We start from the raw sequence: 27,097 nt of genomic DNA on the forward strand, positions 1-27,097 counted from the left end.
TGTCTCCTAAGGCAAAAGAAACAAAAGCAAAAATAAACAAACAGGACCTAATTAAACCTAAATCTTTTTACAGAAAAGAACATTATCAACACAATTAAAAGACAATCTATTGACTGGAGGAAAATATTTGCAAATGATATGACCAATAAGGGGTTAATATCCAAAATATATAAACAGCTCATATGAGTGAAATTCACTCAGTCGTGTCCGACTCTTTGTGACCCCATGGACTATACAGTCCATGGAATTTTCCAGGCCAGAATACTGGTGTGGATAGCCATTCCCTTCTGCAGGGGATCTTCCCAACCCATGGATCGAACCCAGGTCTCCAGGCCAGAATACTGGAGTGAGCAGCCTTTCCCTTCTCCAGGGGATCTTCCCAACCCGGGGATCAAACCCAGGTCTCCTACACTGCAGGCGATTCTTTACCAGCTAAGCCACAAGGGAAGCCCAACAATACTGGAGTGGTAGCCTAACCCTTCTCCAGCAGATCTTCCTGACCCAGGGATGAAACCAGGGTCTCTGGCATTGCAGGCAGATTCTTTACCAAGTGAACTATCAGGGAAACCCATGAACAGCTTATACAACTCAATATTTTAACAAAAAATTTTAAAATGGGCAGATGATCTGAGTCAACATTTTTTCAAAGATGACATACAGATGGCCAACAGGGACATGAAAACATGCTCAACATTTCTAATTGAAAATATGCTCAACATTGCTAATCATCAGAGAATGCAAATTAAACCCACAATGAGATATCACCTCACACCTGTCAGAATGAGTATCATCAAAGTCTACAAATAACAAGTGTTGGAAAGGAAGTAGAGAAAAGGGAACCCTACTATACTGTTGGTGGGAATGGAAATTGGTGCAGAGATCAAACCAGTCAATCCTAGCAGAAATCAACCCTCTTTATTGAAAGGACTGATGCTGAAGCTGAAGTTCCAATACTTGGGCCACCTGATGTAAAGAGTCGACTCATTGGGAAAGACCTTGATGCTGGGAAAGCTTGAAGGTAGGAGGAAAAGGGGGCAACAAAGGATGAGACAGTTGGATGGTATCACTGACTCAATGGATGTGAGTCTGAAAAAACTCTGGGAGATAGGGAAGAAGAGGGAAGCCCAGAGAGCTGCAGTCCACAGGGTTGCAGAAAGTCAAACATTACTTAGCAACTGAACAACAACTGTGTAAAACAGTATGGCATTTCTTCAAGAAACTAAAAACAGAACTACCATATGACCCAGTAATTCTCCTGGGAATATATCTGTACAAAGTGAAAACACTAACTATAAAAAAGGGCTACACGCACCCCAACTTTCATTGCAGCATTGTTCACAATAGCCAAGATTTGGAAGCATCCTAAGTGTTCACCAACAGATGAACAGATGAAGAAGACGTGGCATTTATATAAAACTGAATACTACTCAGTCACAAAAATGGATGAAACTCTGCCATTTGCAACAATGTGGATGGACCTAGAGGGTATTATGCTTAGTAAAATAAGTCATAGAAAGATAATATTCTGTTAAGCAGACACATTACTTTGCCAACAAAGGTCCATCTAGTCAAGGCTATGGTTTTTCCAGTGGTCATGTATGGATGTGAGAGTTGGACTATAAAGAAAGCTGAGCGCCGAAGAATTGATGCTTTTGAACTGCGGTGTTGGAGAAGACTCTTGAGAGTCCCTTGGACTGCAAGGAGGTCCAACCAGTCCACCCTAAAGGAGATCAGTCCTGGGTGTTCTTTGGAAGGACTGATGTTGAAGCTGAAACTCCAATACTTCGGCCACCTCGTACGAAGAACTGACTCATTGGAAAAGACCCTGATGCTGGGAGGGACGGCGGGCAGGAGGAGAAGGGGACGACAGAGGATGAGATGGCTGGATGCCATCACCGACTCAATAGACATGGGTTTGAGTAGACTCCAGGAGTTGATGATGGACAGGGAGGCCTGGCGTGCTGCAATTCACGGGGTCACGAAGAGTCGGACACGACTGAGAGACTGAACTGAACTGAACCACTTACATGTGCAATTTAAAAAATAAAATGAATGAATATAATGAAACAGACTCACAGGTAACAGATATAGAGAACAAACCATTGGTTACCAGTAGGGATATGGGGTCGCAAAGAGTCGGAAACGACTGAGTGACTTAACTAAGGGATAGGAAAGGGGGGAGGATCAAGACAGGGGTTAAATGATACAAACTACTATATAAAAAATAAATAAGCAACAAAGGGTATTTTGTAGAGAAAAGGGAAATAAATTCATTATTTTGTAATAACTTTAAATGGAGCATAATCCATACAAGTATTGAACCACTGTTATACACCTGAAACTAATATACTATTATAAATCAACTGTACTTTGATTTACAAAAACACTTGGGATGATAGTCTGATATGCAGTTTCTTCAATTACAAGAAACAGAGAGGCATATTGAATAGTACTGTGAGTCTTTGAAAGCAAAGTTATGAAACAGTGAGAAAATCAACACATTATTCATTTTATATTAACTGTCACTCACCTTATGCCTATCAAAGGATATGCCATCCACTTCAACACAAGTCTTGCACAGTGTTCTACACCATGAATTCTTAGGCAGTGATGAGAACCATGATGACACAAAAACATCTCATACAGTTCTTGTAGAAGTTATTAGATTTTCATACAACGACACACATACATATACAACAGATAGGTTTTCGTATGGTATCCATATGGCACAGCGATTGTTTACTATTCATTAAGTGGAGGTGGGTCATCATAAAGGTCTTCATCCTGTCATCGTCACACTGAGTAGGCTGAGGACAAGGAGGAAGAGGACAGCTTTGTCTTGCTGTCTCGGGGTGGCAGAGGTGGAGGAGGTGGAAAGGGAGGCAGGAAAGGCAAGCACATTCAGTATTACATCAAAATACATAATAAGCTGACTTTTTTGCTTTTTCATACTTCTAAAAACTGTTTCTATATGATATCAATGCTTTCTCCACCATTTGCTTTTGCTCCAGTGTCCATATCCATAAAATGGTCTGTGTTGTAAAGAAGTCAAAAGCAGTCTTAAATGATGGAAACCCTTCTGCCGGACTGTCTATGTCAATTTATTTTCTGGCACTGCTGCTTCTATATCTTCTTCCTCGTCTGGCACTGGTTCAGAAGCACTTGCCTCCGTCAAGCCATCTTGTGTCAATTCCTCTAGTGTGGTATCCGGCAGTTTTGGAAGTTTTCCAAGATCTATATCTTGAAACCCTTCACCCACCCCACCACACCCCACCCCACCCTATGTTTTTTTTCCCATATCCATGATCTCTTTCATGATTTCCCTGTAAATTCTGTGAAATCATGCCAACATCTGGATACCGTTTACTCCAACAGGAATTTATAGTTTTGGGCTTGATGGTTTTCATGGCTTTTCTATAACTATAATGACATCGTCAATGATGTAATCATTTCAACAGTGTCATCATTTCAGACTTTCATGATGTTCTCTGTATCTGGGTACTCTGCCATAGCATTAACAATTCTTTCTGTAGAGTACCATGTGTAATGAGCCTTAAAGCTTCCTAGAACTCCTTGATCTAGAGGCTGAGTTAGAGATGTGTTTGGGAGCAAGTGGGTCACTTTGATGCCTTCAATGTTGAATTCATGGGGTTCTGGGTGGCCAGGGAGATTTTCCAGTATCAAAAGAACTTTAAAAAGCAGTTCCTTTCTGGTAAGGTACTTTCTGACTTTAGAGACAGAACATTGTTAGGATCAATCCCAAGAAAAGGTTCTCATTGTTTAGGCCTTCTTGTACAACCAAAAGACAGACGGCTGGTGCTTATCTTTCTCTATTAAGGTCCAGGGATTAGCAGCTTTATAGCTAAGGGCTGTCTTGGATAAAACTGATTGTATTTTCACAAAACAGTAGTTAGCCTATCTCTTCCTACTTAAATCTTGGTGCATGTTTCTATTCCTTACTAATAAGTGTTCTTGTTGGCATTTTTTTGCCCGCCAGAATAAGGCAGTTTCATCTGCATTAAAAACCTGTTCAGGCAGATATCCTTTCTCCTTAATGATTTTCATAATGGCATCTGGTAACTCGTCTGCAGCCTCTTGGTCAACAGAAGCCGCTTCTCCTGTTACTTGATATTTTTTAAGCCACACCTCTGTAACTCAAACTATCTTTTTCTGGTATTAACGTCTCTAGTTTAGATCCTTTACATTCCTTTTGCTTTAAGTTGGCATATATTTTCTCCACTTTTTCTCAAATCATGTTAGTCTATAGGTATGCCTTTTTAATAGCAATTCTGAACCCACATAAAAGCTGCATTTTCAATACAAGCTAAAAAGGTATTTTGCAAAAAGTGCAAGGATTTTGTGTCTCCTGGCATAGCTACAGCAATACCTTCATGAATTTCCTTTTTTTTACAATAGCCGTTACCCTAAATTCATTTACCTTGAAATGGTGGGCAACCACAGCTGCAGACCTTGATCTATATAGCACATATAAAGCAATTCAACTTTTCCATGACTTTTCTCTGCTTCCTGTGAGTATTTCCAGCATCACTAGCAGCACTTTGTATGGGGCCCGTGGTGTTTGTTAAGTTTATGGTCCTGCACTAAAAAAGGTGAAAACCCTGCAAGAATCATAAGAGATCACTTTTTAGGGTGATACACAATTTACTGGAGAAACAAACGACTCATGCAGAGATGATTAGCATCACACAACATTTTAAGTGGCGCTCATTGCAATAGCAACAGGAAGCGGCTACAAAATTATTATAGTAGTATCAGTTCAGTAGTATAGTATGTACTAAAGTTAATTGTATACAATTATGACTTAATATTGCAGTTTTATGTTTGTTTATCTTTCATCTGCAAATGGTGCCAGGTATGGCCTGTGTTTGTATACATAAATTTTGATAAATTTTAACTTTTCATAATAGATTTGTGTATATTTTATGGTAATAAATGATAAAATAGACTAGTGTCTACATATTTTTTTACATGGATGATATCCCTATCATTTTTCTTACTCTTTCAATATCTCTGGGCTATTTGATTTCCATAAGTTTTTTCAAACTGTCACAAATCTCCAAAAAAAATTTTCAACATATTTATTAAAAACATCCTCACGTAAATGTATCCCCTCTGTTTAAACTTATATTTTCTGACCACAATGAGAAAAACCCTCAAGTGAAAGTCAGTCAGTTGTGTCCAACTCTTTGTGACCCCATGGAATTCTCCATGTCAGAATACTGGAGTGGGTAGCTTTCCCTTCTCCAGGGGATCTTCCCATCCCCAGGACTGAACCCAGGTCTCCTGCATTGCAGGCAGATTCTTTACCATCCAAGCCACCAGGAAAGCCCAAGAATCCTGAAGTGGGTAGCCTATCCCTTCTCCAGTGGATCTTCCCAACTCAGGAATTGAACTGGGGTCTCTTGCATTGCAGGCGGATTCTTTACCAGCTGAGCTACCGGGAAAGCCCCGAGGAACCCTCAAAATGAGTAAAAAAGCAGATGCTGAAGGCTGCCTCAATTAATATGACTTCAATTCATCTGTAGTATTTCTTCAGAGCTGGAACGTCAAAGGTCAAGGAGATTTCTCCCATTCCATCGAAGCTAAGGTTCTGTGTGGGACTACCTATTGCCAATAAGACACAGTTGTGTGAGACTTAGCAGAACTGACTTTGTAAAGTGAAGATCACATGCTTCCTCAGAGGTTCTGTCTTGGAATCTGGTTTCTCTGCAGTGGTTACAGTAGAATACCTGTGTGTGTATGTTAGTCGCTAAGTTGTGTCCGACTCTTGGCAACCCCGTGGACTGTAGCCTGCCAAGCTCCTCTGTCCATGGGATTTTCCAGGCAAAGAATACTGGAGTGGGTTGCAATTCCCTTCTCCAGAGGATCTTTCCAATCCAGGGATTGAACTCTGGTCTCCTGCATTGCAGGCAGACTCTTTACTGTTTGAAAAAACCAGAGAAGCCCCAGTAGAACATCTGGTGTCTAGTAATTAGCTTTGTGAATTGCAAAGGAAAGGTACTACCAGTAACTAAGAACTTGGCTAAAACAACTACTTGATGTTTTTAAAAATGTCTCAACCTTATAGACCAAAGAAAAAATAAAAACTGAAATTATATCATGCTTGGAAGTTAACTACAATGAAAACATCAAAATTTATGGGATGGTACTCAAAAGTGTGTTTAGAGGAAGATTCATAGCTTTAAAATATTAACATACAAATATCATTATTAAATATGAGGACTTTGGGGTCAAACTGCCTTGGTTTGAATACTGACTCTTGAACTCAGTGCTCAGAACTCAGTCATGTATGATTATGGGCAAGTTATTCAGTTCCCCTCAAGCCTGTATTCCTTTATCTGAAAAAATGGAGATACTATCTCAGAGAGTTAGAAAGATTAAACAGGAAATACACAAAGCAACTGAGAATGCACACACACAGATCTAAAGCCCTCAGCTAGGTGCTTAGCATAATCACGCAAACAATATTAAATATTAGTATAAGAAATTAGCAAATGGATGTAACAGTCTCTCTCTAGAGGAAAACAGATAGTGGAGAGTAAATGGGGAGTTAGAAATTTTCTCAATGAAGGAAATTCCGTATCTACTCTTCATTCGTTTTCAGTAGGTTCCAGGACCTTCACAACCCTATTCAAAGCAACGAAAGGATTTGGAACCTTGCCCCAGGGAAAAAATACTTGAGGATTTCTTGTAGAAACAATTTTTGTTAGAATCTCCTGATTCTGCATGAGAGAAGTTTTAGAACTATTTAGGGAACTATTCAAAATTAGATTGAATTAAGTCTCCCCAAGTATATTCATAAAACATTCAATACCAGTATTAATGTGATTTCTAACTTGGTATCTAGTCATTTTTATCAGTCATACTCAAACATCAAGCATGTCATTTGTAACTATTTGATACTGATCAGCTATGTTACAGTTTATAGAGCTCTTTCTTATGCATTTCTAATTGACTCTTAGAACAATCCTATGAACAAGCTAAGCAAGTCACTTGTTACTATTCCAACTAAAATTTTGCAAAGGAGAAAACAGAGTTTCAGAGACATTTTATATGATTTGTTTGAAGACACTAAATGGCAGGGAATAGAAATTTAGAACTCAGTTAAGAAACAAAAAGTACTAGACTCAGTACAATATTCTCCTTATATTTTTATCCAGAAGTAGTAACTTTAGGCTGCCTGCTAGAGTTATGGTATTTCAGGGGGTTTTTATTTACTAAGAAGAAAACACTCTGTGTTTCATCAGGATTTCTTTCTACAACCCTTTCAACACAGATCTAATCCTAAATACCTTAACAGTATAAGGATCTTCCATTACCATTAGTACAGTTATTCCCAATAGTATCTAGTTTTATTCCATTCCCAAGAACTGCAAAAAGCTTTTCCTGTTCATTCTATATAACAATATTAACTCTGGATTCATCCTTTAAATGTAACTCTTCATGAGCACACTTACATTTCATTGCTTTTATATATATATATATATATATATATATATATATATATTCTCACAGATGCGCATGCTCAGTCGCTCAGTTGTGTCTGACTCTGTAATCCCATGGACTACAGCAGGCCAGGCTTCCCTGTCCTTCACTATCTCCCAGAGTTTGTTCAAACTCATGTCCATTGTGTCAATGATGTCACCTGATCACCTCCTTCTCTGTCACCTCTTGCCCTCAATCTTTCCCAGCATCAGGGTCTTTTCCAATGATTTGGCTTGTGCTATACAGTAGGTCCTTTTATTCTATTTTATATATATTCTATTTTATATACAGTAGCTTATATCTGCTAATCCCAAACTCCTAATTTATCCCTCCCCAACCCTCTTTCCCCTTGGTAACCATAAGTTTGTCTTCTCTTTCTGTGAGTCTGTTTCTGTTTTGTAAATACATTCATTAGTGTCATATTTTAGATTCCACTTATAAGGAATATTATGTGGCATTCCCAAGCAGATATTTTTATCTTTCCTTTAGTTATGGTCTCCCTTTCAATTTTAAGATATTACTGAATCTATAAATAGATCATGCAAAATGTTCTTTAACTCAAGATATTTCACTAATTCAGATAGGTAGGTGTATTGGAATACTCCTCCTATCAAGTTGAACTGGGGAAGTTCTCTGTTTCTAGAAGGCTGATTTCCAGTGTATTCACATATTGCACAAACTTCCAGCACTCTCATGAGGTCAGATTAATCACTGGTACTGGTGTTCAGAGCTGCTGCAGAGCTCATAGTCAAGTGAAGCTGGATAAAGTGAGGCTGCCCTCTGGACAGAACAGACTAAACAGAGAAGATGCTTGATCTTGGGGTTGCTACTTCCCAAGCAAATCAGCTGTTCAGGAGGTGGCCCAAGACAAAAGCTACCCACAGGAACAACTACGATAAACTGAACCAATCGAGTCTCCCTTCTTAGGACATCTGAAATCAAAAGGAAGTAACAAACTGGTAGTGGGACAGAAATGGAGACCCCTGGAGAGAGGGCAGTAAGTATAAGTGATGAAAATGCAGAGGCCAGAAAACAGAGAGAAATGGTGGAAAGTCAGTAATGGCAGAAGCAAGCAAAAAAGAAGACCAAGAGAAGCTGATTCACTACAATGGTGGAACAGCTGCCACATCAGTTCAGTTCAGTTGCTCAGTCATGTCCGACTCTTTGTGACCCCATGGACTGCAGCATGCCAGGCTTCCCTGTCCATCACCAACTACTGGAGCCTACTCAAACTCATATCCATCACATTGGTGATGCCATCCCACCATCTCATCCTCTGTCATCGCCTTCTCCTCCCACCTTCATTTTTCCCAGCATCAGGGTCTTTTCAAATGAGTCAGTTATTTGCATCAGGTGGCCAAGGTATTGGAGTGTCAGCTTCAGCATCAGTCCTTCCAATGAATATTCAGGACTGATTTCCTCTAGGATGGACTGGTTGGATCTCCTTGCAGTCCAAGGGACTCTCAAGAGTCTTCTCCAACACAATTCAAAAGCATCAATTCTTCGGTGCTCAGCTTTCTTTATAGTCCAATTCTCACATCCATACATGACTACTGGAAAAACCACAGCTTTGACTAGATGGACCTTGGCTGGCAAAGTAATGTCTCTGCTTTTTAATACGTTGTCTAGGTTGGTCATAACTTTTCTTCCAAGGAGCAAGCATCTTTTAATTTCATGGCTGCAGTCACCATCTGCAGTGATTTTGGAGCCCCCCAAAAGAGTCTGTCTTCCATTGTTTCCCCATCTATTTGCCATGAAGTGATGGGACCAGATGACATGATCTTAGTTTTCTGAATGTTGAGTTTTAAGCCAACTTTTTGACTCTCCTCTTTCACTTTCATCAAGTGGTTCTTTAGTTCTTCTTCGCTTTCTGCCATAAGGGTGGTGTCATCTGCATATCTGAGGTTATTGATATTTCTCCCGGCAATCTTGATTCCAGCTTGTGTTTCATCCAGCCTGGCATTCTGCATAATGTACTCTGCTGCTGCTGCTGCTAAGTCGCTTCAGTCATGTCCAACTCTATGCGACCCCATAGACAGCAGCCCACCAGGCTCCCCCATCCCTGGGATTCTCCAGGCAAGAACACTGGAGTGGGTTGTCATTTCCTTCTCCAATGCATGAAACTGAAAAGTGAAAGTGAAGTCGCTCAGTCATGTCTGACTCTTCGCAACCCCAAGGACTGCAGCCTACCAGGCTCCTCCGTCCATGGGATTTTCCAGGCAAGAGTTACTTATAAGTTAAATAAGCAGAGTGACAATATACAGCCTTGATGTACAGAAAAGAAACCCTGTTTGTGATGAAATGACTAAACAACAGAAATAGAACTGTAAATGCTGTATCCTGAAAATAATTCAAATTTCTCCTCTTCTACAAGTCCAAGTGGGGCTGCTGTTTCTGTCTTCCTTAACTTTCAGGGTATCCTCTGGTATCTTTCTGTTCTTGCAACTTAGAATCTATTACTATTAACTAAGTTTACAATTATTCATTTAAACACAGATGAATGAATTTATGATAAATTGCTATTCTGAAGGAACAATTTTAGTTGAAAAAATATCTTAACTGTGGTTAGACATTTAGGTAACATTTTATTTCTTGTTTGGAGGCCAGTAGCTAAACTGAATATATATATAATAAGATGTCTTGCAATTGGCTACCTACATTCACCTGCCACTAATAAATATTTTTATATTTAAACATGATGCCTTGAAGTCTCTGGTATTTTTGTTTTGTAAAAAAGTTAATATTTTCAGCTTGCTCCTTCCTATAAGTAATAAATTACATTTTCTCACAGCAAGAGAACACTAACCCTATAACTTTTTTATTCAAACCTCACTCCAAGGTTTCTATCTAACACAGGAGTGACTGTTCTGAGAGCTTCTAATACTGCAGGTTTGTTAAACCACTGCTGACCCACGTTAACTGACACAGGGACCTGTTTGCCCATTGCTTACAACGTGTGAGTTAACTTTTGGGTCCATTAACAATTCTTTTCAGACTAAGGTCATCTTGTTTTCTGTGCCTACAGAGAAAGGACATTTTGGAACTTAGCTTGTGTACTAATAATATCAAAGCTACTATTCACTAGAAAATTGTAGTGCCCAAGGTCACGAAGCAAGTTGATGCTTGGGAAGATTTTCATTGTCTCCTTTCCTGATTATGCTCTACATTGGTTGGAATATTACTTAGAATATAAAAATAACATTATAGCAGAGAGCTTATGAACAGTTTGAGGCACCATTGCATACTCTTTATAGACACTCCTTTAAATCTCATAACACAAAGATGCAACTTCATGTGTTTCTTTTGCCTAATACTCTATTACAAAGAAATGCAAGGATTTTGGAAAAATCAAAGGCCCACCATTATTTGCAGAACTGACTTCTAATGAGTAAGAATTTGAAGGCATTATGACCATGCTTCTCATAACTCAATTCTTTCACTATCTGCATCAGGATCACTTATGATACTCATTTTAAAAATAAACTTTCTTCTTGGTACCTTCCACTCAATTTTGCTATGAACCAAAAACTCCTCTAAAAATAAAGTCTGTTTTTAAAAATGAATATGAATGCAGACCTTACACTGTTCACAAGAATTACCTCAGAATGGATCACAGACCTACATGTAAAATGAGAAACTATAAATCTCTTTAAGGATAACAAAGGAGAATACCTAGATGACCCTGAGTATGGCAGGGACTTTTCAGATATAACACCAAAGGCATGATCCATGAAGTAAGTAAGTCGATACGCTGGATTTTATCAAAATTAAAAAAAAAAAAAACTTCTTTGCAAAAGACAATGTCAAGAAAATGAGAAAATAACTCACAGATTGGGAAAAAAATATCTGCAAAAGACAAATCTGATGAAGGATTATTAAAATTGTTCAAAGAATTTCTAAGGCTCAACGATAAGAAAATGAACCTTCCAATTCAAAAAGAGGCAGAAAGCCCATACAAACACCTCATCAAAGATATACATATGGTAAATAAGCAAAAGAAATGTACGCTATTAGTAATTACAAATTAAAACCACATTAAACTCTACACACTCATTGTGTGTGCTTGTGTGAGTCGCTCAGTCGTGGCTGACTCTTTACGACCCCATGGACTGCAGCCCACCAGGCTTCTCTGCCACGAGATTTTCCAGACAAGGATACTGGAGTGGTTGCCATTTTAGAATGGCTCCAATCCAACAAACTGAAAACGCCAAGCGCTGACAAGCATGTGGAGCAACAGGTACTATCATTCAGTGCTGGTAAGAGGCAAAATGGCACAGTCCCTGTGGAAGGGAGTCTGGCAACTTTTTACAAAACTAAATCTATGCTCACTCTCCTTGGTATTTATCCCAAACTGTGTCTGCACAAAAACCTGCACACAGATATGTATAGTAGCTTTATTCATAATTACCAAAACTTGGAAGCAATTACAATGTCCTTCATAAGGTGAATGGATAAACTGTGATAAATACAGATGATGAAACATTATTCAGTGATAAAAATGTGCGCCATGAAGCCATGAAAAGACATGGAGGAAACAAATACATATTACTAAGTGAAAGGAGCCAATCTGAAAAGGCTGCATACTGTGTGATACCAACCAAACGACAAAGGTAATGAAAAAGGCAAAACTGTAAGCGGTTCCACGTGTTCCACGTGTTAAGAGAAGAAAAAGGGATAAACAAACAGAGTATGGAGGATTTTTAGGGCAGTGGAACTATCTTATATGACAGAATAATGGTGGATGCGTGCCATTAAACATTTGTCCAAATCCATAGAATGTATAACACCGAGAATGAAACCTAGTATATATACCATGGGCTTTGAATGATAATCAATGTGTCATCGATTGTAACAAATGTACTACTCTAGTGGAGGAGGCTGTACCTTATGGGCAGAAGGTATGTAAGAATTCTCTGTACTTTCTCTCCTCAACTTTGCTCTGAACCTAAAACTGCTCTAAAAATACAGTCTTAAAAAAAAGCTTCCTGGGGATCCACGGCAAACCTACTGAATCAGACTGAATCTTGGCAAAGGATTATGATCTAAGAAATGTGATTTTTAGCAAATTTCTTTGGAGACAAGACCACTAATCATGTAGGCAGAGGTAAGAAAGGGGAAGGGGAGAGAAAATGGGAAGGAAGAGATGAGGACAAAAATTAGTGTCGACTAATATTGCTGTATACCAACCTCAGAGATTTAGATTCAGCAGAATTGAATGAGGCTTAGTAACCTGTATTGAAAATCTCCTCAGATGTTTCTGAAGCTACAATGAGGTGCCACCTCACACTGGTCAGAATAGCCATCATTTAAGTCTACAAATAATGGTTGGAGAGGGTGTGGAGAAAAGGGAATGCTCTGCCACTGTTGGTGGGAATATAAACTGGTGCAGCCACCACTGGAAACCAGTAGAGAGGTTCACTCAAAACACAAAAAAATAGACTTACCATATGATCCAGCAATCCCACCTCTGGGCATATAACCAGACAAAAATGCAATTTGAAAAGGTGTATGCACTCCTGTGTTCACAGCAGTACTATTCACAATAGCCAAGACATGGAAGCAACCGAAATATCCATCAGCAGATGCATGGATAAAAAATATACATATAAAATTGTGTGTATATATATATGTACATATGTATATACTTCTCTGGTGGCTCAGATGGTAAAGAATCCACCTGCAATGTGGGAGACCTAGGTTCGATCCCTGGGTTGGGAAGATCCCCTGGAGGAGGACATGGCAACCCTCTCCAGTATTCTTGCCTGGAGAATCCCCATGGACAGAGGAGCCTGGCAGGCTACAGTCCATGAGGTCGCAAAGAGCTGGACATGATGAGTGACTAAGCACAGCACATACAACACACAGGTATGTGTGCACAACGGACTCTTAGCCATAAGGAAAAATGGTAAAGAGTCCGCCTACCAACGCAGGAGACATTAAGAGACGCGGGTTCGATCCCTAGGTCAGGAAGATCATTTGGAGGAGAAATGGCAAGCCACTCTAGCATTCTTGCCTGGAGAATCCCATGGACAGAAGAGCCTGGCGAGCTACAGTCCACAAGGTCACACAGAGTTGGACATGACTGAAGCGACTTAGCATGCAAAGAAGGATGAAATAAGACCATGTGCAATGTGAATGGACCTAGAGATTATTATACTAAGAGAAGTCAGAAAGAGACAAATATCACGTTATCACTTAGATGTGGAATCTAAAATACGACACAAATGAACAGAAACAGACTCATAGACATAGAGAACAGCTTTGACACTGACAAAGTGGAGGGAGGGATGGGAAAGAAAGGATTGGAGTTTGGAATGAGCAGATGCAAACTATTATATACAGGATGGATAAACAACAAGGTCCTACTATATACCACAGGGAACTACATTCAATACTAACAGAAAAGAATATGAAAAAGAGCATATATATATATATGTAACTGAATCACTTTGCTGTATAGCAGAAATTAACACTGTAAGTCAACTATACTTCAATAAAATTTTTAAAAATTAAAATAGAACAAAACCTCCTTAGGTGATTCTGATAGAGGGAGGGACATCCCTACATCCATGAAAGAGCTTCATGGAAGTCAAGTTTTCTGGAAAAAAAGGGAGCATGAGGCTGAAAAGGAAGCTAAAATCACACATAATATTTCTGATGGAGAAAATAAAAGGTTCTGAATGTTAAAGAAGAAAAAGGATATAGTCAAAGGCAATGAAAGGATGATTTGAGCAAAGAACAAAACAACTCGAGAAAAGGGTTCTTCATTCTGAGATTAATAATTATTTCTACCAGAAGACAAGCCTGGGACATGTCTCACGATCACACAGCTGCACATTCTTCACCATGACTTCATGAAAACAAGGCAGATGACAAAGTTACCTTTGGGGATTTAGTCTCATAAATAGATTAGGTAGTAAAGCTCTAACATGCCAGTTATCAGAGTAGTAATTTCTAAATGCTACAATCCCATGGAGGAGGGCATGGCATCCCACTCCAGTATTCTTGCCTGGAGAATCCCATGGACAGAGAAGCCTGGAAGATTACAGTCCATAGGATTGCAAAAAGTCAAGACTGACTGAAGCAATTTAGCACATGTGCATGCAAAGCATTTATTATGAACATGTAAAATTAATTAGCAAAACTTTCAGATAAAAATCAGTTCATACAATGGGTTTAAAAACTCAATTTTTAAAGATGACATTCAAAATCTATCAAGTTGGTAAGTGTGTCCATGAATTGGCACCTAAAGCTAGGGTAATCATGAAATTTATTATTCAGAACAGGACACTTCTTTGGGGAGAGGGCTACACCCTGTAGCTTGTGGGATCTTAGTTCCCCAACTAGGGATTGAATCTGGACCCTCGGCACTGAAAGGGAGGAGCCTGACCACTGGACCACCAGGGAACTCCCAAATGATTCAGTCTGAACTCATGGCACAATTTTTCTTACAAAATTCCTACTTCTTTCCACTGAACAGGCTAAGAAACAATGACCAACCCAAAAGACACCTCTAATGCCCAAACTGTGGCCGCCAGATGTCATTTATCACTCAACAGGGTCGGGTCTCCTTTGAGAAATATTCTATTCCAGGTCTGCACAGAAAATGTACAAGATGAGACTGGAAATCTTGTCATCTCAGAAAATGAGGAGTCTCCCAAAGATGAACAGGTTTGGGTACAATAGGACACTTCTGAGTGAAAGAAGCTTTTAATAAGTGCACCAGGAAACAAGTATAGACCAGGATGCCCCAGATTCACCCCAAGCAAACCAGAATGAATATCCCCCTAATGGCAATACCTCTATGGACATTAATACAGTAACAATAATCATCTATCCTAACTTCAATGTTCCAAAGAGGACCTGATGGTAATTACAAATGTAGAAACCACAGATCTAACCCAATTTCTTTTTTCTCCCTACCCATGTTCTTGGTGTGAAACATTAAATGGCACTTTTATAATTACGTGGCACAGCAGTAATTAATATTGATCTTGGAACTTGGGAAAGGTCAACATTAACTTGTAGACTGCATTAGATTCAATCTCGTTTTTCCTCTGGAATTCATGCAGTGAGCACTGTTTCACCAGCTGCATTATGACTACCACCAAGACAACAAGCTCCACTTGGACAAACTGTCAGAAGAAATTTTTATTTTTTTTGTTTTAACATTTAGGACACTTCTGTACAGATCTGGAATCCTTAGTGAAATAGTGTCTTGATTATAAAGAGTCATTTCACTGGGTTTCTAATATGAAAAGGTTTGGTTGTTCTTTTCTATTTCAATAAATATTTGTTGGGGTTCTATAGCATGCCATGCTTTGTCTAAATGATAGATTAAGCATAGGAGAGAGAGATCAAATGATTTGTCAGTCCAATGAAAAACACCGTCTAGTCACTCATAATCTATGAGACTCAGTTCAGTTCAGTTCAGTTCAGTCACTCAGTCATGTCCGACTCTGCAACCCCATGAACCGCAGCACGCCAGGCCTCCCTGTCCATCACCAACTCCCGGAATTCACCCAAACTCATGTCCATCGAGTGGGTGATGCCAACCAGCCATCATCCTCTGTCGTCCCCTTCTCCTCCTGCCCTCAATCCCTCCCAGCATCAGAGTCTTTTCCAATGAGTCAACTCTTTGCATCAGGTGGCCTAAGTATTGGAGTTTCAGCTTTAGCATCAGTCCTTCCAAAGAACACCCAGGACTGATCTCCTTTAGGATGGACTGGTTGGATCTCCTTGCAGTCCAAAGGACTCTCAAGAGTCTTCTCCAACACCACAGGTCAAAAGCATCAATTCTTTGGCACTCAGCCTTCTTCACAGTCCAACTCTCACATCCATACATGACCACTGGAAAAACCATAGCCTTGACTAGACAGACCTTTGTTGGCAAAGTAATGTCTCTGCTTTTGAATATGCTGTCTAGGTTGGTCATAACTTTCCTTCCAAGGAGTAAGTGTCTTGTAATTTCATGGCTGCAGTCACCATCTGCAGTGATTTTGGAGCCCCCAAAAATAAAGTCTGACACTGTTTCCACTGTTTCCCCATCTATTTCCCATGAGGTGATAGGACCGGATGCCATGATCTTAGTTTTCTGAATGTTGGGTTTTAAGCCAACTTTTTGACTCTCCTCTTTCACTTTCAGCAAGAGGCTTCTTAGTTCTTCATTTTCTGCCATAAGGGTGGTGTCATCTGCATATCTGGGATTATTGATATTTCTCCCGGCAATCTTGATTCCAGCTTATGTTTCTTCCAGCCCAGCGTTTCTCATGATGTACTCTGCATATAAGTTAAATAAGCAGGGTGACAATATACAGCCTTGACGGACTCCTTTTCCTATTTGGAACCAGTCTGTTGTTCCATGCCCAGTTCTAACTGTTGCTTCCTCACCTGCATACAGGTTTCTCAAAAGGCAGGTCAGGTGGTCTGGTATTCCCATCTCTTTCAGAATTTTCCACAGTTTACTGTGATCCACACAGTCAAAGGCTTTGGCATAATCAAGAAAGCAGAAATAGATGTTTTTCTGGAACTCTCTTGCTTTTTCCATGATCCAGCAGATGTTGGCAATTTGATCTCTGGTTCCTCTGCCTTTTCTAAAACCAGCTTGAACATCTGGAAGTTCACGGTTCACATATTGCTGAAGCCTGGCTTGGAGAATTTTGAGCATGACTTTACTAGCGTGTGAGGTGAGTGCAATTGTGTGGTAGTTTGAGCATTCTTTTCCATTGCCTTTCTTTGGGATTGGAATGAAAACTGACCTTTTCCAGTCCTCTGGCCACTGCTGAGTTTCCAAATTTGCTGGCATATTGAGTGCAGCACTTTCACAGCATCATCTTTCAGGATTTGAAATAGTTCAACTGGAATTCCATCACCTCCACTAGCTTTGTTCATAGTGATGGTTTCTAAGGCCCACTTGACTTCATATTCCAGGTTGTCTGGCTCTAGGTGAGTGATCACACCATCATGATTATCTGGGTCGGGAAGATCTTTTTTGTACAGTTCTGTGTATTCTTGCCATGTCTTCTTAATATCTTCTGCTTCTGTTCGGTCCATACCATTTCTGTCCTTTATCAAGCCCATCTTTGCATGAAATGTTCCCTTGGTATCTCTAATTTTCTTGAAGAGATCTCTAGTCTTTCCCATTCTGTTGTTTCCTCTATTTCTTTGCATTGATCGCCCCGAGGAAGGCTTTCTTATCTCTCCTTGCTATTCTTTGGAACTCTGCATTTAGATGCCCGTATCTTTCCTTTTCTCCTTTGCTTTTCGCTTCTCTTTTTTTTTCACAGCTATTTGTAAGGCCTCCCCAGACAGCCATTTTGCTTTTTTTGCATTTCTTTTCCATGGGGATGGTCTTGATCCTTGTCTCCCGTACAATGTCACGAATCTATGAGACTAGTGGTTCACAAACCAGACTGCACTTTAGACTGGGGAAAACTTAAAAAAACAGAAATCCTGTACCTTGCCACATAAAAATCTGCATATGAATGCTCACAGCAAAATTCTTCATGATAGCCGAAAAATGGAAACAGTCTAAATGCATATTTGCTGATGAACTGATAACAAAATGTGATATATACATATAACCGAATAGATTCTAGTATTAAAGATGAAGTACTGCTACATACTACAACATGAACCTTGAAAACAGTAAGCCAAGTGAAAGAAGCCATATACCAAGGACCACATAGTGTACAACTGCATTCATATGAAATGTCCAAAATAGCAAACTGATAGAGACAGAAAGTAGATTAGTGACTATCTAGGAGTAGGGATTTGGGGGAGGAATGGAGAGTAACTGCTAATGAGAACGGATTGTTTGGGGTGATAAAAGTGTCTTAAAACTGACCATAATCATCAGAGAAATGCAAATAAAACACAATGAGGTATCAGCTCACACCTGTTAGGATGATAACAAGCAGTAACAAGTGTTGATGAAAGTGCAGAGAAAAGGGAACCCTGAAAATGAAAAAGTTGGCTTTTCAGAAAACTAAGATCATGGCATCTGGTCCCATCACTTCTTGGCAAATAGATGGAGAAACAGTGGCTGACTTTATTTTTCTGGGCTCCAAAATCACTGTGGATGGTGATTGTAGCCATGAAATTAAAAGATGCTTACTCCTTGGAAGGAAAGCTATGACCAATCTAGACTTAGAAAGCAGAGACATTACTTTGTCAACAAAGGTCCGTCTAATCAAGGCTATGGTTTTTCCAGTAGTCATGTATGGATGTGAGAGTTCGACTATAAAGAAAGCTGAGTGCCAAAGAATTGATGCTTTTGAACTGTGGTGTTGGAGAAGACTCTTGAGAGTCCCTTGGACTGCAAGGAGATCCAATCAGCCATCCTAAAGGAGATCAGTCCAGGGTGTTCATTGGAAGGACTGATGTTGAAGCTGAAACTCCAATACTTAGGCCACCTGATGCGAAGAGCTGACTCATTTGAAAAGACCCTGATGCTGGGAAAGATTGAGGGCAGGAGGAGAAGGGGACAACAGAGGATGAGATGGTTGGGTGGCATCACTGACTCAATGGACAAGGGTTGGGTAGACTCTGGGAGTTGGTGATGGACAGGGAGGCCTGGCGTGCTGTGGTTCATGGGGTTGCAAAGAGTTGGACACGACTGAGTGACTGAACTGAACTGTACCCTGTTGGTGGGACTGTAACTAGTTCAGCCATTATGGACAACAGTATTGAGGGTGCTTAAGAAATAAAAACTAGAACTATCGTATGATCCTGCAGTCCCACTTCCAGATATATAATTAAAGGAAATCAACTCAGGATCTCAAATACATTATATCTAATGTTAGAACTGCAGCCCTCCTTAAGTTTGATACGTGGAGTATGTACCCAATCAATCATCTTTACTGCCAACCTCCACGACACATGCACAACCATCACAACTAGGACTCTGACACAACTTTCCCTTCAACACCTCAGTGCCCTGGCTGGGAAGGAGTCTCACTTAGAAAGGGTGTTTGGCACGGCTGGTCTTCTTTCAAACTTGGAGGCAGGGCTGACCTCCCGCAAAGTGGCTAGCTGATATCCTGCTTTATGTTAGGGAATCTACTTTGCAACATTCTGCATTGTCACTTGCCAGACTCTGGGGACTGTCACTGCCTGGACACACTACTCCTGAAACTCTTACCTGCTTGAATGGTGACACTGACCTGGGCAAGCCAGAGATGGCCCGGAATGTCCACCTGGACATGAGCAGTGACTGCTGGTCCCTGCAGCTCCCCGGCCATGGACGTGACATTCCTGAATTCATCTCCTTTTCTGCTGACCTGCCTTTAAAGCACTATCTCTGTTAACATAAAACATTGACAGTCTTACTGAGTATTGAAACACTGTTTAAAAAGTGTTATTTTTAAAAGTTAAAGAGTAAATCCCAACTAACTCTATTTTGAGATATTTTTGAGAACTTCATTATATGTTAATGAAACATATAATGCAAGGATGGAGGAATCAAACCACATCATATTCTAACTCCATAAAGGGCTAGAGTATAAGTGACTCAAAAGTGTAATGGTGGTCTAGCGGCTAAGACTCCCTGCTCCCAGTGCAAGGGTCTGGGTTTGAACTGGTTAGGGAATTTGATCCCACATGCCGAATACTAAGACTTGGTACAAATAAATAAATATATATTTTTTAAAGTGTAGCAACCAACCACTTGCTTGGTTGCTCCAATCAACTTGGAGAGACTCAACTGACTGTCTCCAGGGCTCACTGTTACGGCCACTGTTACAAAATAACCTAAAGAAGAAATTAGAAATATGACCATCAAATGTGTGGAAGGCATTTCACTGAGTAAGAACGAAAACTGAGTGGGAAGTAGGATAGAGAACCTTTGTGCAAGAAAGAAAAAGCATATGAGAAGCCAGGTTTCAAGTGCTATAGAAAGCTCAGGGACACAGATGATCATGTGTTACCCTAACCTTGCAGGGAGAGAGTGCGTTTATGAATCAACAAAGCTCTAAGGCATTTGCTGTATCAGACAGTAGAAAGGTCCAAAGTGAGAAAGCTCAGTTCTGTGCACATGGGAAAAACAGCAACCTTGGTTCCATAACTAAACCCCAAATTCAACAGGAAAAAGATCATAAATTATGCCAAGTACTCATCAATGTTTATTACTGAAATGAATGACAAATAATTTCATCCAACAATCTCCAAATTGCTTAAAACTATGACAATATTTAACTTCTCAAATTTCATGACCTTGTTCTTTCTGTGCTCTAGTTTCTAAACAGCCTGACAATTCTATTTCTTTTCAAAAATTCTTATGCTCACAGTGAATAAACTGGTGGTATCATAAAATTATTTCAGTTAGAATAGAAGGTGTATTCCTGCCAGACATTTCACCCAGCTGCAAATTATCTGAACTGAAACAAATAAAATCATGCATTACTTTTTATATCAGCCTCTAAAACTTCATGAACTATACTGCCTACTTCAGATTTTACTTAGAAGCTTTTTATTTTCTTTGAATTGTACCGTCCATGAGATTTTCTAATGACATGATAGGAATCTTAATATTCAAAAGTGTTTATACTTTTAAAAATCAGGATAGCAGGAACCTACACAAAAGGCCTCCCTGTTTCTGATAGCAATATGCCACGGTCAGGCTTTATGCTCACATCACACAAAGATGGGCTGTTACTGGAGAGTTGTTTTCACACAGTTGGTATTTTTAATTCTCTATTTTTTGGTTCCAGAACGTAGCCTTTATTTTCATCACAAAGAGACGTCTGTAATTTCTTCTTCTGTCCACTTTTGCAAGTCTTTTGCATCATTTACCGTCCATAGCTTCGCAAAACTCTTTAGCTTTTTCCTGGACAGAAAATAAAATACCATTTCTTTTATAAATGGAATTGTTAGGGGCCAGTTCATCCCATCAAAACTATAAAAAGTCTGTGGTATTAGAATAGCAGGCAGGCTGTATGGTTAGGAGGCTATGGTGGGGAGCATCAGCCTTTTGGTGAAAGAAGTTCTCAGGGCGGCTGCTTTAATCAAGAGACCAAGGTTGCTGATCATCTCCAGGGAGGGGATGGCACAGCTTCCTCCTCTTCTAACTCAGCTACAGGCTGTGTGTGTTCACAGGATGAGAAGTGAAATTGACTTAATAAAATAATGCAGGCTATTGGAAAAGTAAAATGCTAACATAACACAGACCTACTTTTCTTTCTGCAAAAACGCAATCCAGTTAAACATTAACATCTTATGAAAAACCTGAATGAACTTTTTGACCAAGCCAATATTCAGAGTCTGAAGACGGAAAGGATGAGTTCCAATCACGGCTCAGCCATCAACCAGCTGGGTGACCCTGGTCCCGGTTGGTTTCCTACCCTCACTTGGCCTCGTTTTTCCCAACTACAACATAGGATGAGAGCAGTACCTATTTCACAAGGTTATCCTAAGGGTTAAGTGAATTAATGTATGTAAAGCAGTAAGAATAGTACCTGGCTACAGTGTCTAGGCTGCTGCTAAGGACTGACTACCTAAACTTGCTGGTACCCATAGCAAGCACTCAATAAATATTAGCTTTTAACAAACTCACAAGGATGCACCAGATTCAGTTTGGGTTCTGTGACCAATGAAATCAATGTGATAACCACTTTTAGTGAAAAGGAAAAACAACAAATACAGTGTGTCCTGATAAATCAAAAGATATCATGCCAATGTAGCCTCTTTCTACAATTCTCTGTCTTATTAAGCTAACTTTCTAGATTTTAAAATATTACATACTAATTGGAAGAGCTAAAATATTTTTTCCCTTCTTATTTTTAAATTAATTTATTTTAATTGGAGAATAATTACTTTACAATATTGTGACAGTGTCTGCTATATATCAATATGAATCGGCCACAGTCTCTCCCCACCCTATCCCTCTGGGTTGTCCCAGAGCATTGGCTTTGGGTACTCTGCTTCATGCATTGAATTTGCACTTTGTCCTCTATTTTACATATGGTAATGTGCACGTTTCACTGGGGTTCTCTCAGACTATCTCACCCTTGCCTTCTCCCACTGAGTCCAAAAGTCCTTTACATCTGTGTCTCCTTTGCTGCCCTGCATGTAGGATCCTTGGTGCCATCTTTCTAAATTCCATATATATGCATTAATATACAGTAGTTGTCTTTCGGAAGAGTTACCATACTTATAACTAACCTGTGAATTTTACTGCTCTTCCTTTACAGCCTATAAGAACTTTCATATCTTACTGCCATCTTGCACCTTTTGTAGTAAAGTTTAATTCCAGTTTCTTTATGAAAAAAGAAAAATAAGAAGACAACAAGAGAGGATTTAAAGTTGTCTGTGGACTTTGAGCAGAACTAAGGGCTAAGCTTACTTTTAAAATCTCATAGATGATCACTTTTCCCTCTAGAAAAATTTTATGTGAATCTACTTTGTAACAAGTAACTAGAAGTAGCCTGTCACTGACTGGATCATTTGTTTCTAATCTGGTATTGTGGAAAGGATCCAGAAGAGAATGCCACCGGAGGAAACGACGAAGTGCTGCAGTATTCCAGCACTTTGGACCTGGCCCACCACCGGTTACCATGGCAAGGTTAGGAGTGTGAGGCAGAAACACAGAGGAAGAAAGAAGAGGAGCAGAAGCTGTTGCAGGATTGTCGGTATACAAGCTGGCGACTGTCTCTTTAACTAAAATATCAGGTGTTCATAGTTCAATATTTAAATTGGTAATAATTCCCAGAACTAAAAAATATTCCTACAGCATAATGGCCGGCCAGGATGGTCTACCTGACTTACAGCCTATTCGCTCCAGATCACATGGTCATGGACCAGAGCAGTAATGCCCTGCCCAGGTCAATTAGACTCTTCAGGCAGAGCAGGGTGGGGTAGGAGGTGGGCGAGGAGTTTACGCTGTTTTAAAATATAATCTTGTATTTGGGAAACAAAAGGCTGCAATTTATTATTTATTAATAGTACATTTTCTTAGGAATATCTTCCTTCCAAAGTATGTTTCAGGTTTGTATGAAGGTCAGTTTATATACTGACTACATACTTGCTGGATGTCCAGGGTAAAAGTGCATTCACATAAAGCATTCTAGGTGGTGGAGAAGTTTGTTTAGAATAAAAAATCTGTCACACACATCCACAAAGTGACATGCATAGATACCGACTCTAATCACCTAGCTCTGTGATACTGATTTTACCAAAAAGTTCATTCAGGCATTTCTGTAAGATGTTATGTAAAAAACCTAAAGTACTTGGTTGAAAGTGAAAGTGAAAGTGAAGTCACTCAGTCGTGTCCGACTCTTTGCGACCCATGGACATGCTAAATTACTTCAGTTATGTCCAACTCTGTGCAGCCCTATGGACTGTAGCACACTAAGCTCCTCCGTCCATGGGATTCTCCAGGCAAGAATACTGGAGTGGGTTGCCATTTCCTTCTCCAGGGGATCTTCCTGGCCCAGGGATTGAACCCAGGTTTCACACATTGCAGGCAGACACTTTAACCTCTGCACTACCAGGGAAGCCCCAGTACTATTATTTTCATTCACATTCTGACAGAATTCTTCATTTTTGAATGCAACTGCTGCATATCTGAATGAGCATAAAAGAGTATAAAAGAAATACTCTAAATATTATTTATATATCGAGGTTTCCATTAGTAATATTCTTCATAAATGAATATTTTAAGCAACCAATATGTTGGTATACATTAAGGAGTTAATTCTTTAGAAAAATGATTGGAAAACCAACTTAGCAACTTAACAGATAAAGATCTGACTAGAGAGGCCTAAATGAATTCACATGGGCTTTGGGAAAAACCATTTTCATTTTATCATAATTGAATGTTTCAGAATATTTGAAGAGGTGCTTGAAGGAAGATCTGATGTTCATTTACAGGACAATCCTCTTCCTGGGACAACTTGGAAGAGTTCATTATAAATCAAAAATGCAGCACAATCATTCTGACCTTTTCATATTTACTAATCCTTCCAGCTCTTTGGACTTGCTAGCTGCTTTCTTTAAAATTTCTCCAGGAACATCTGCTAGTTTAGCCACATTGAGTCCGTAACTCCTTGCTGCAATTCCTCTGGTTATTTGATAAAGAAATATGACAGAATCAGGGACCTGGTCTTCTTCACCTAAGAGAATAAAGTGAAAAGAAAGAGAAAGATAAAGAAAACCACACTTGAAAACTGAAAGAAATTAAAGACAAAATAGAAATCTGTATAACTTTATTCAATTAAAATTTGTAATCTGAAAAAGAAATTCATTGTTCCTAATCTCTTGTTACCTTCTTTTATCAATATTACATATCTAGAAAAAGGGTAAATACCATTTTGAAAATGCTTTTGCATTTAGGGTCTATCTTTTAGCTCAGTTAAAATGCTTTTTAACAATTATTCATTGTAAGTTTAGAAATATTTAGTTGTATGCTGCTTGCTAAAAATTTTCAAATGAATTTCTATACGCAAAAAAGAGTGATTCTGATACACGGTACAACGTAATTTCTCCTTTAAAAACAGTTTTGGTTTTTTTTAAAGTGTTTTCCAGTGAAAGAGTGTATTCACCAGTCTTGTATGTAACATACTCTGTAAAGTAACACATATAAAGGATGTTTCCAAGAGTGCAAGAAACAAAGCCACAAAACCAGATAAGGAAATAGTACATGTTGCAAAGTTTAGATAACAAGACTGAGAAATTCTGGCTTATTAAATATCCTAGTTAAAAAAGAGTTATACATATTAAAGTTGATACTGTTCACATGTGGGCGTGCTAAATTGCTTCAGTTATGTCCAACTCTGTGCAGCCCGACTGTAGCCCACCAGGCTCCTCTGTCCATGGGATTCTCCAGGCAAGAATACGGGAGTGGGCTGCCATGCCTTCCTCCAGGGATCGAACCCCGGGTCTCTTGCATTGGCAAGCAGGTTCTTTACCACTAGTGCCACCTGGAAAGCCCGTGGATGCTGTCTGGTACCACCCAAATCCCATTCAGACTGCTACAGCTATTAGAGCAGCCCTCAGCTGTGTGCTCTCTTTGGGAATTTCCGCAGCTGGAGAAAGCTGTTTCACCCAAGGTCACCTCCCATCTTGGGGAGCCTGCATCCAGTTGACTGGCTGCTACAGGGGCTGATAGGCAGCTTCGAAGGTGGCCACCAAAGCTCCCCTGCCTCCTGGTGTCCATGTCCTTGTGTCATTCTCCCTCTGTGACTGTGAGCTGAACCAAGGGACTTGCTTCTAATGAATAGAATACGACAAAAGTTATGGCATGTCACTTTTGAGATTAGACTGCAGGAGACTGTGGCCTGTCTCGGGCACTCTCACTTTCCTCCCTGTTTGCTCTAAAGGGAGCCAGCAGCCATATTGCGGGCTGCCCTGTGGAGAGTCCACATGGAAAGAAACCGATGCCTCTGGTCAACAAGTTAGTGGGGTCTGGAGGCCAGCCAACAGCTGTGCGAGTGACCTTGGAAGGGACATTCTGAGGCATGCCAGCAGCATGTGAGGGGGCTGGGAAGTGGGTCATCCCAGTCAGGCCCTGAAGTGATGCTACTCGGCCAATATTTGGATGAAGCCTGTGAGAGACTGTGAGGTATTCAGCTTGGGTTCATGACCCACAGGAAGTATGAGATAATAAACAGTTGCTGGGCTAAGCTGCTATGTTTTAGGGGGAAATGTGTTATGGAACAATAGATAATAAAAGGCATAAAAGTCTGGCTCTCTCACCTCAAGCTGAGGTGACTCTGAAGGACCAACCCCTGACTGGGCTCTCTGCAGGGTTGGCTGAGGTCTTACAAGTGTAACGCAGCTCAGGACTGCCCAGTCCTGCTCGGATATTGATGGTGAAAGCATTCCTCGATAAAACTCTGACACTCAAATTTCAGAATCTGTTTCCTAGGGTACCAGTCTACCACCTAATACATATGCTGGAAGCTAAAACTTTTAAAGAATTGGGATATCATGAAGTACAGTGTTCACTGGAAGGACTGATGTTGAAGCTGAAACTCCAATACTTTGGCCACCTGATGCGAAGAGCTGACTCACTGGAAAAAACCCTGATGCTGGGAAAGATTGAGGGCAGGAGAAGGGGATGACAGAGAATGATATGGTTGGATGGCATCACCGACTCAATGGACATGAGTTTCAGTAAACTCCAGGAGTTGGTGATGGACAGGGAGGCTTGGCGTGCTGCGGTCCATGGGGTTGCAAAGAGTCGGACACAACTGAGCAACTGAACTGAACTGAAGTACAGTAATACAAAGACAACACTACGAAGATATTCAGAACAAAATGTGCTACTTTGGCATGCAGACTCTCTTGAGTTGAAGACAGTGAAGGTCCAAAAGGCTAAGGAAGACCTTTCTATCTCCCCCTTCAATGGCCTAAAAAAATTTAGATGGGCAGAGGGCTGCTGGCTCGGAGACAGACTATTACCAGAGAGAACTTTTATCAGAATGACCTATGCATATGGCAAGACAAACAATCTAATTAATAAATATCTGTTTTTCCCGTTTTCCCATCAATTACCCTCCTCCTCTTTGAAGCTCCTTCTCCTATCCCATTCCTTAGCTCAGGACAGTAGAGAAGCCTCAACTGCCTCACTGGCTCTCATATTTTTCTGGGGCTC

At 40.0% G+C, this 27,097-nt stretch overlaps 1 protein-coding gene and 1 long non-coding RNA gene across 3 annotated transcripts in view; both read right to left on the reverse strand.

Moving 5' to 3' along the window:
• LOC108636341 lies at window positions 2,329-19,801 on the reverse strand. The gene is made up of 3 exons (XR_001918283.1): window positions 19,671-19,801; window positions 4,439-4,619; window positions 2,329-2,842 (listed from the first exon to the last, which is right to left on the reverse strand). It is a non-coding gene; the product is annotated as an uncharacterized LOC108636341 (long non-coding RNA).
• The window catches only part of MSH3 (mutS homolog 3), a 191,738-nt gene continuing 185,241 nt past the window's right edge, over window positions 20,601-27,097 (reverse strand). For both annotated transcript variants that reach the window (XM_018050063.1, XM_018050062.1), the window contains exons 23-24: window positions 24,443-24,614; window positions 20,601-21,331 (exon numbers count right to left, since the gene is read on the reverse strand). In XM_018050063.1, the coding sequence (XP_017905552.1) occupies window positions 21,235-21,331; window positions 24,443-24,614 (269 nt within the window). In that variant the 3' untranslated portion in view covers window positions 20,601-21,234. The remainder of the gene's footprint in view (window positions 21,332-24,442; window positions 24,615-27,097) is intronic.

This window comes from Capra hircus, chromosome 7 (assembly GCF_001704415.2).
Source record: "Capra hircus breed San Clemente chromosome 7, ASM170441v1, whole genome shotgun sequence".
In the NCBI taxonomy this organism is placed as follows: domain Eukaryota; kingdom Metazoa; phylum Chordata; class Mammalia; order Artiodactyla; family Bovidae; genus Capra; species Capra hircus.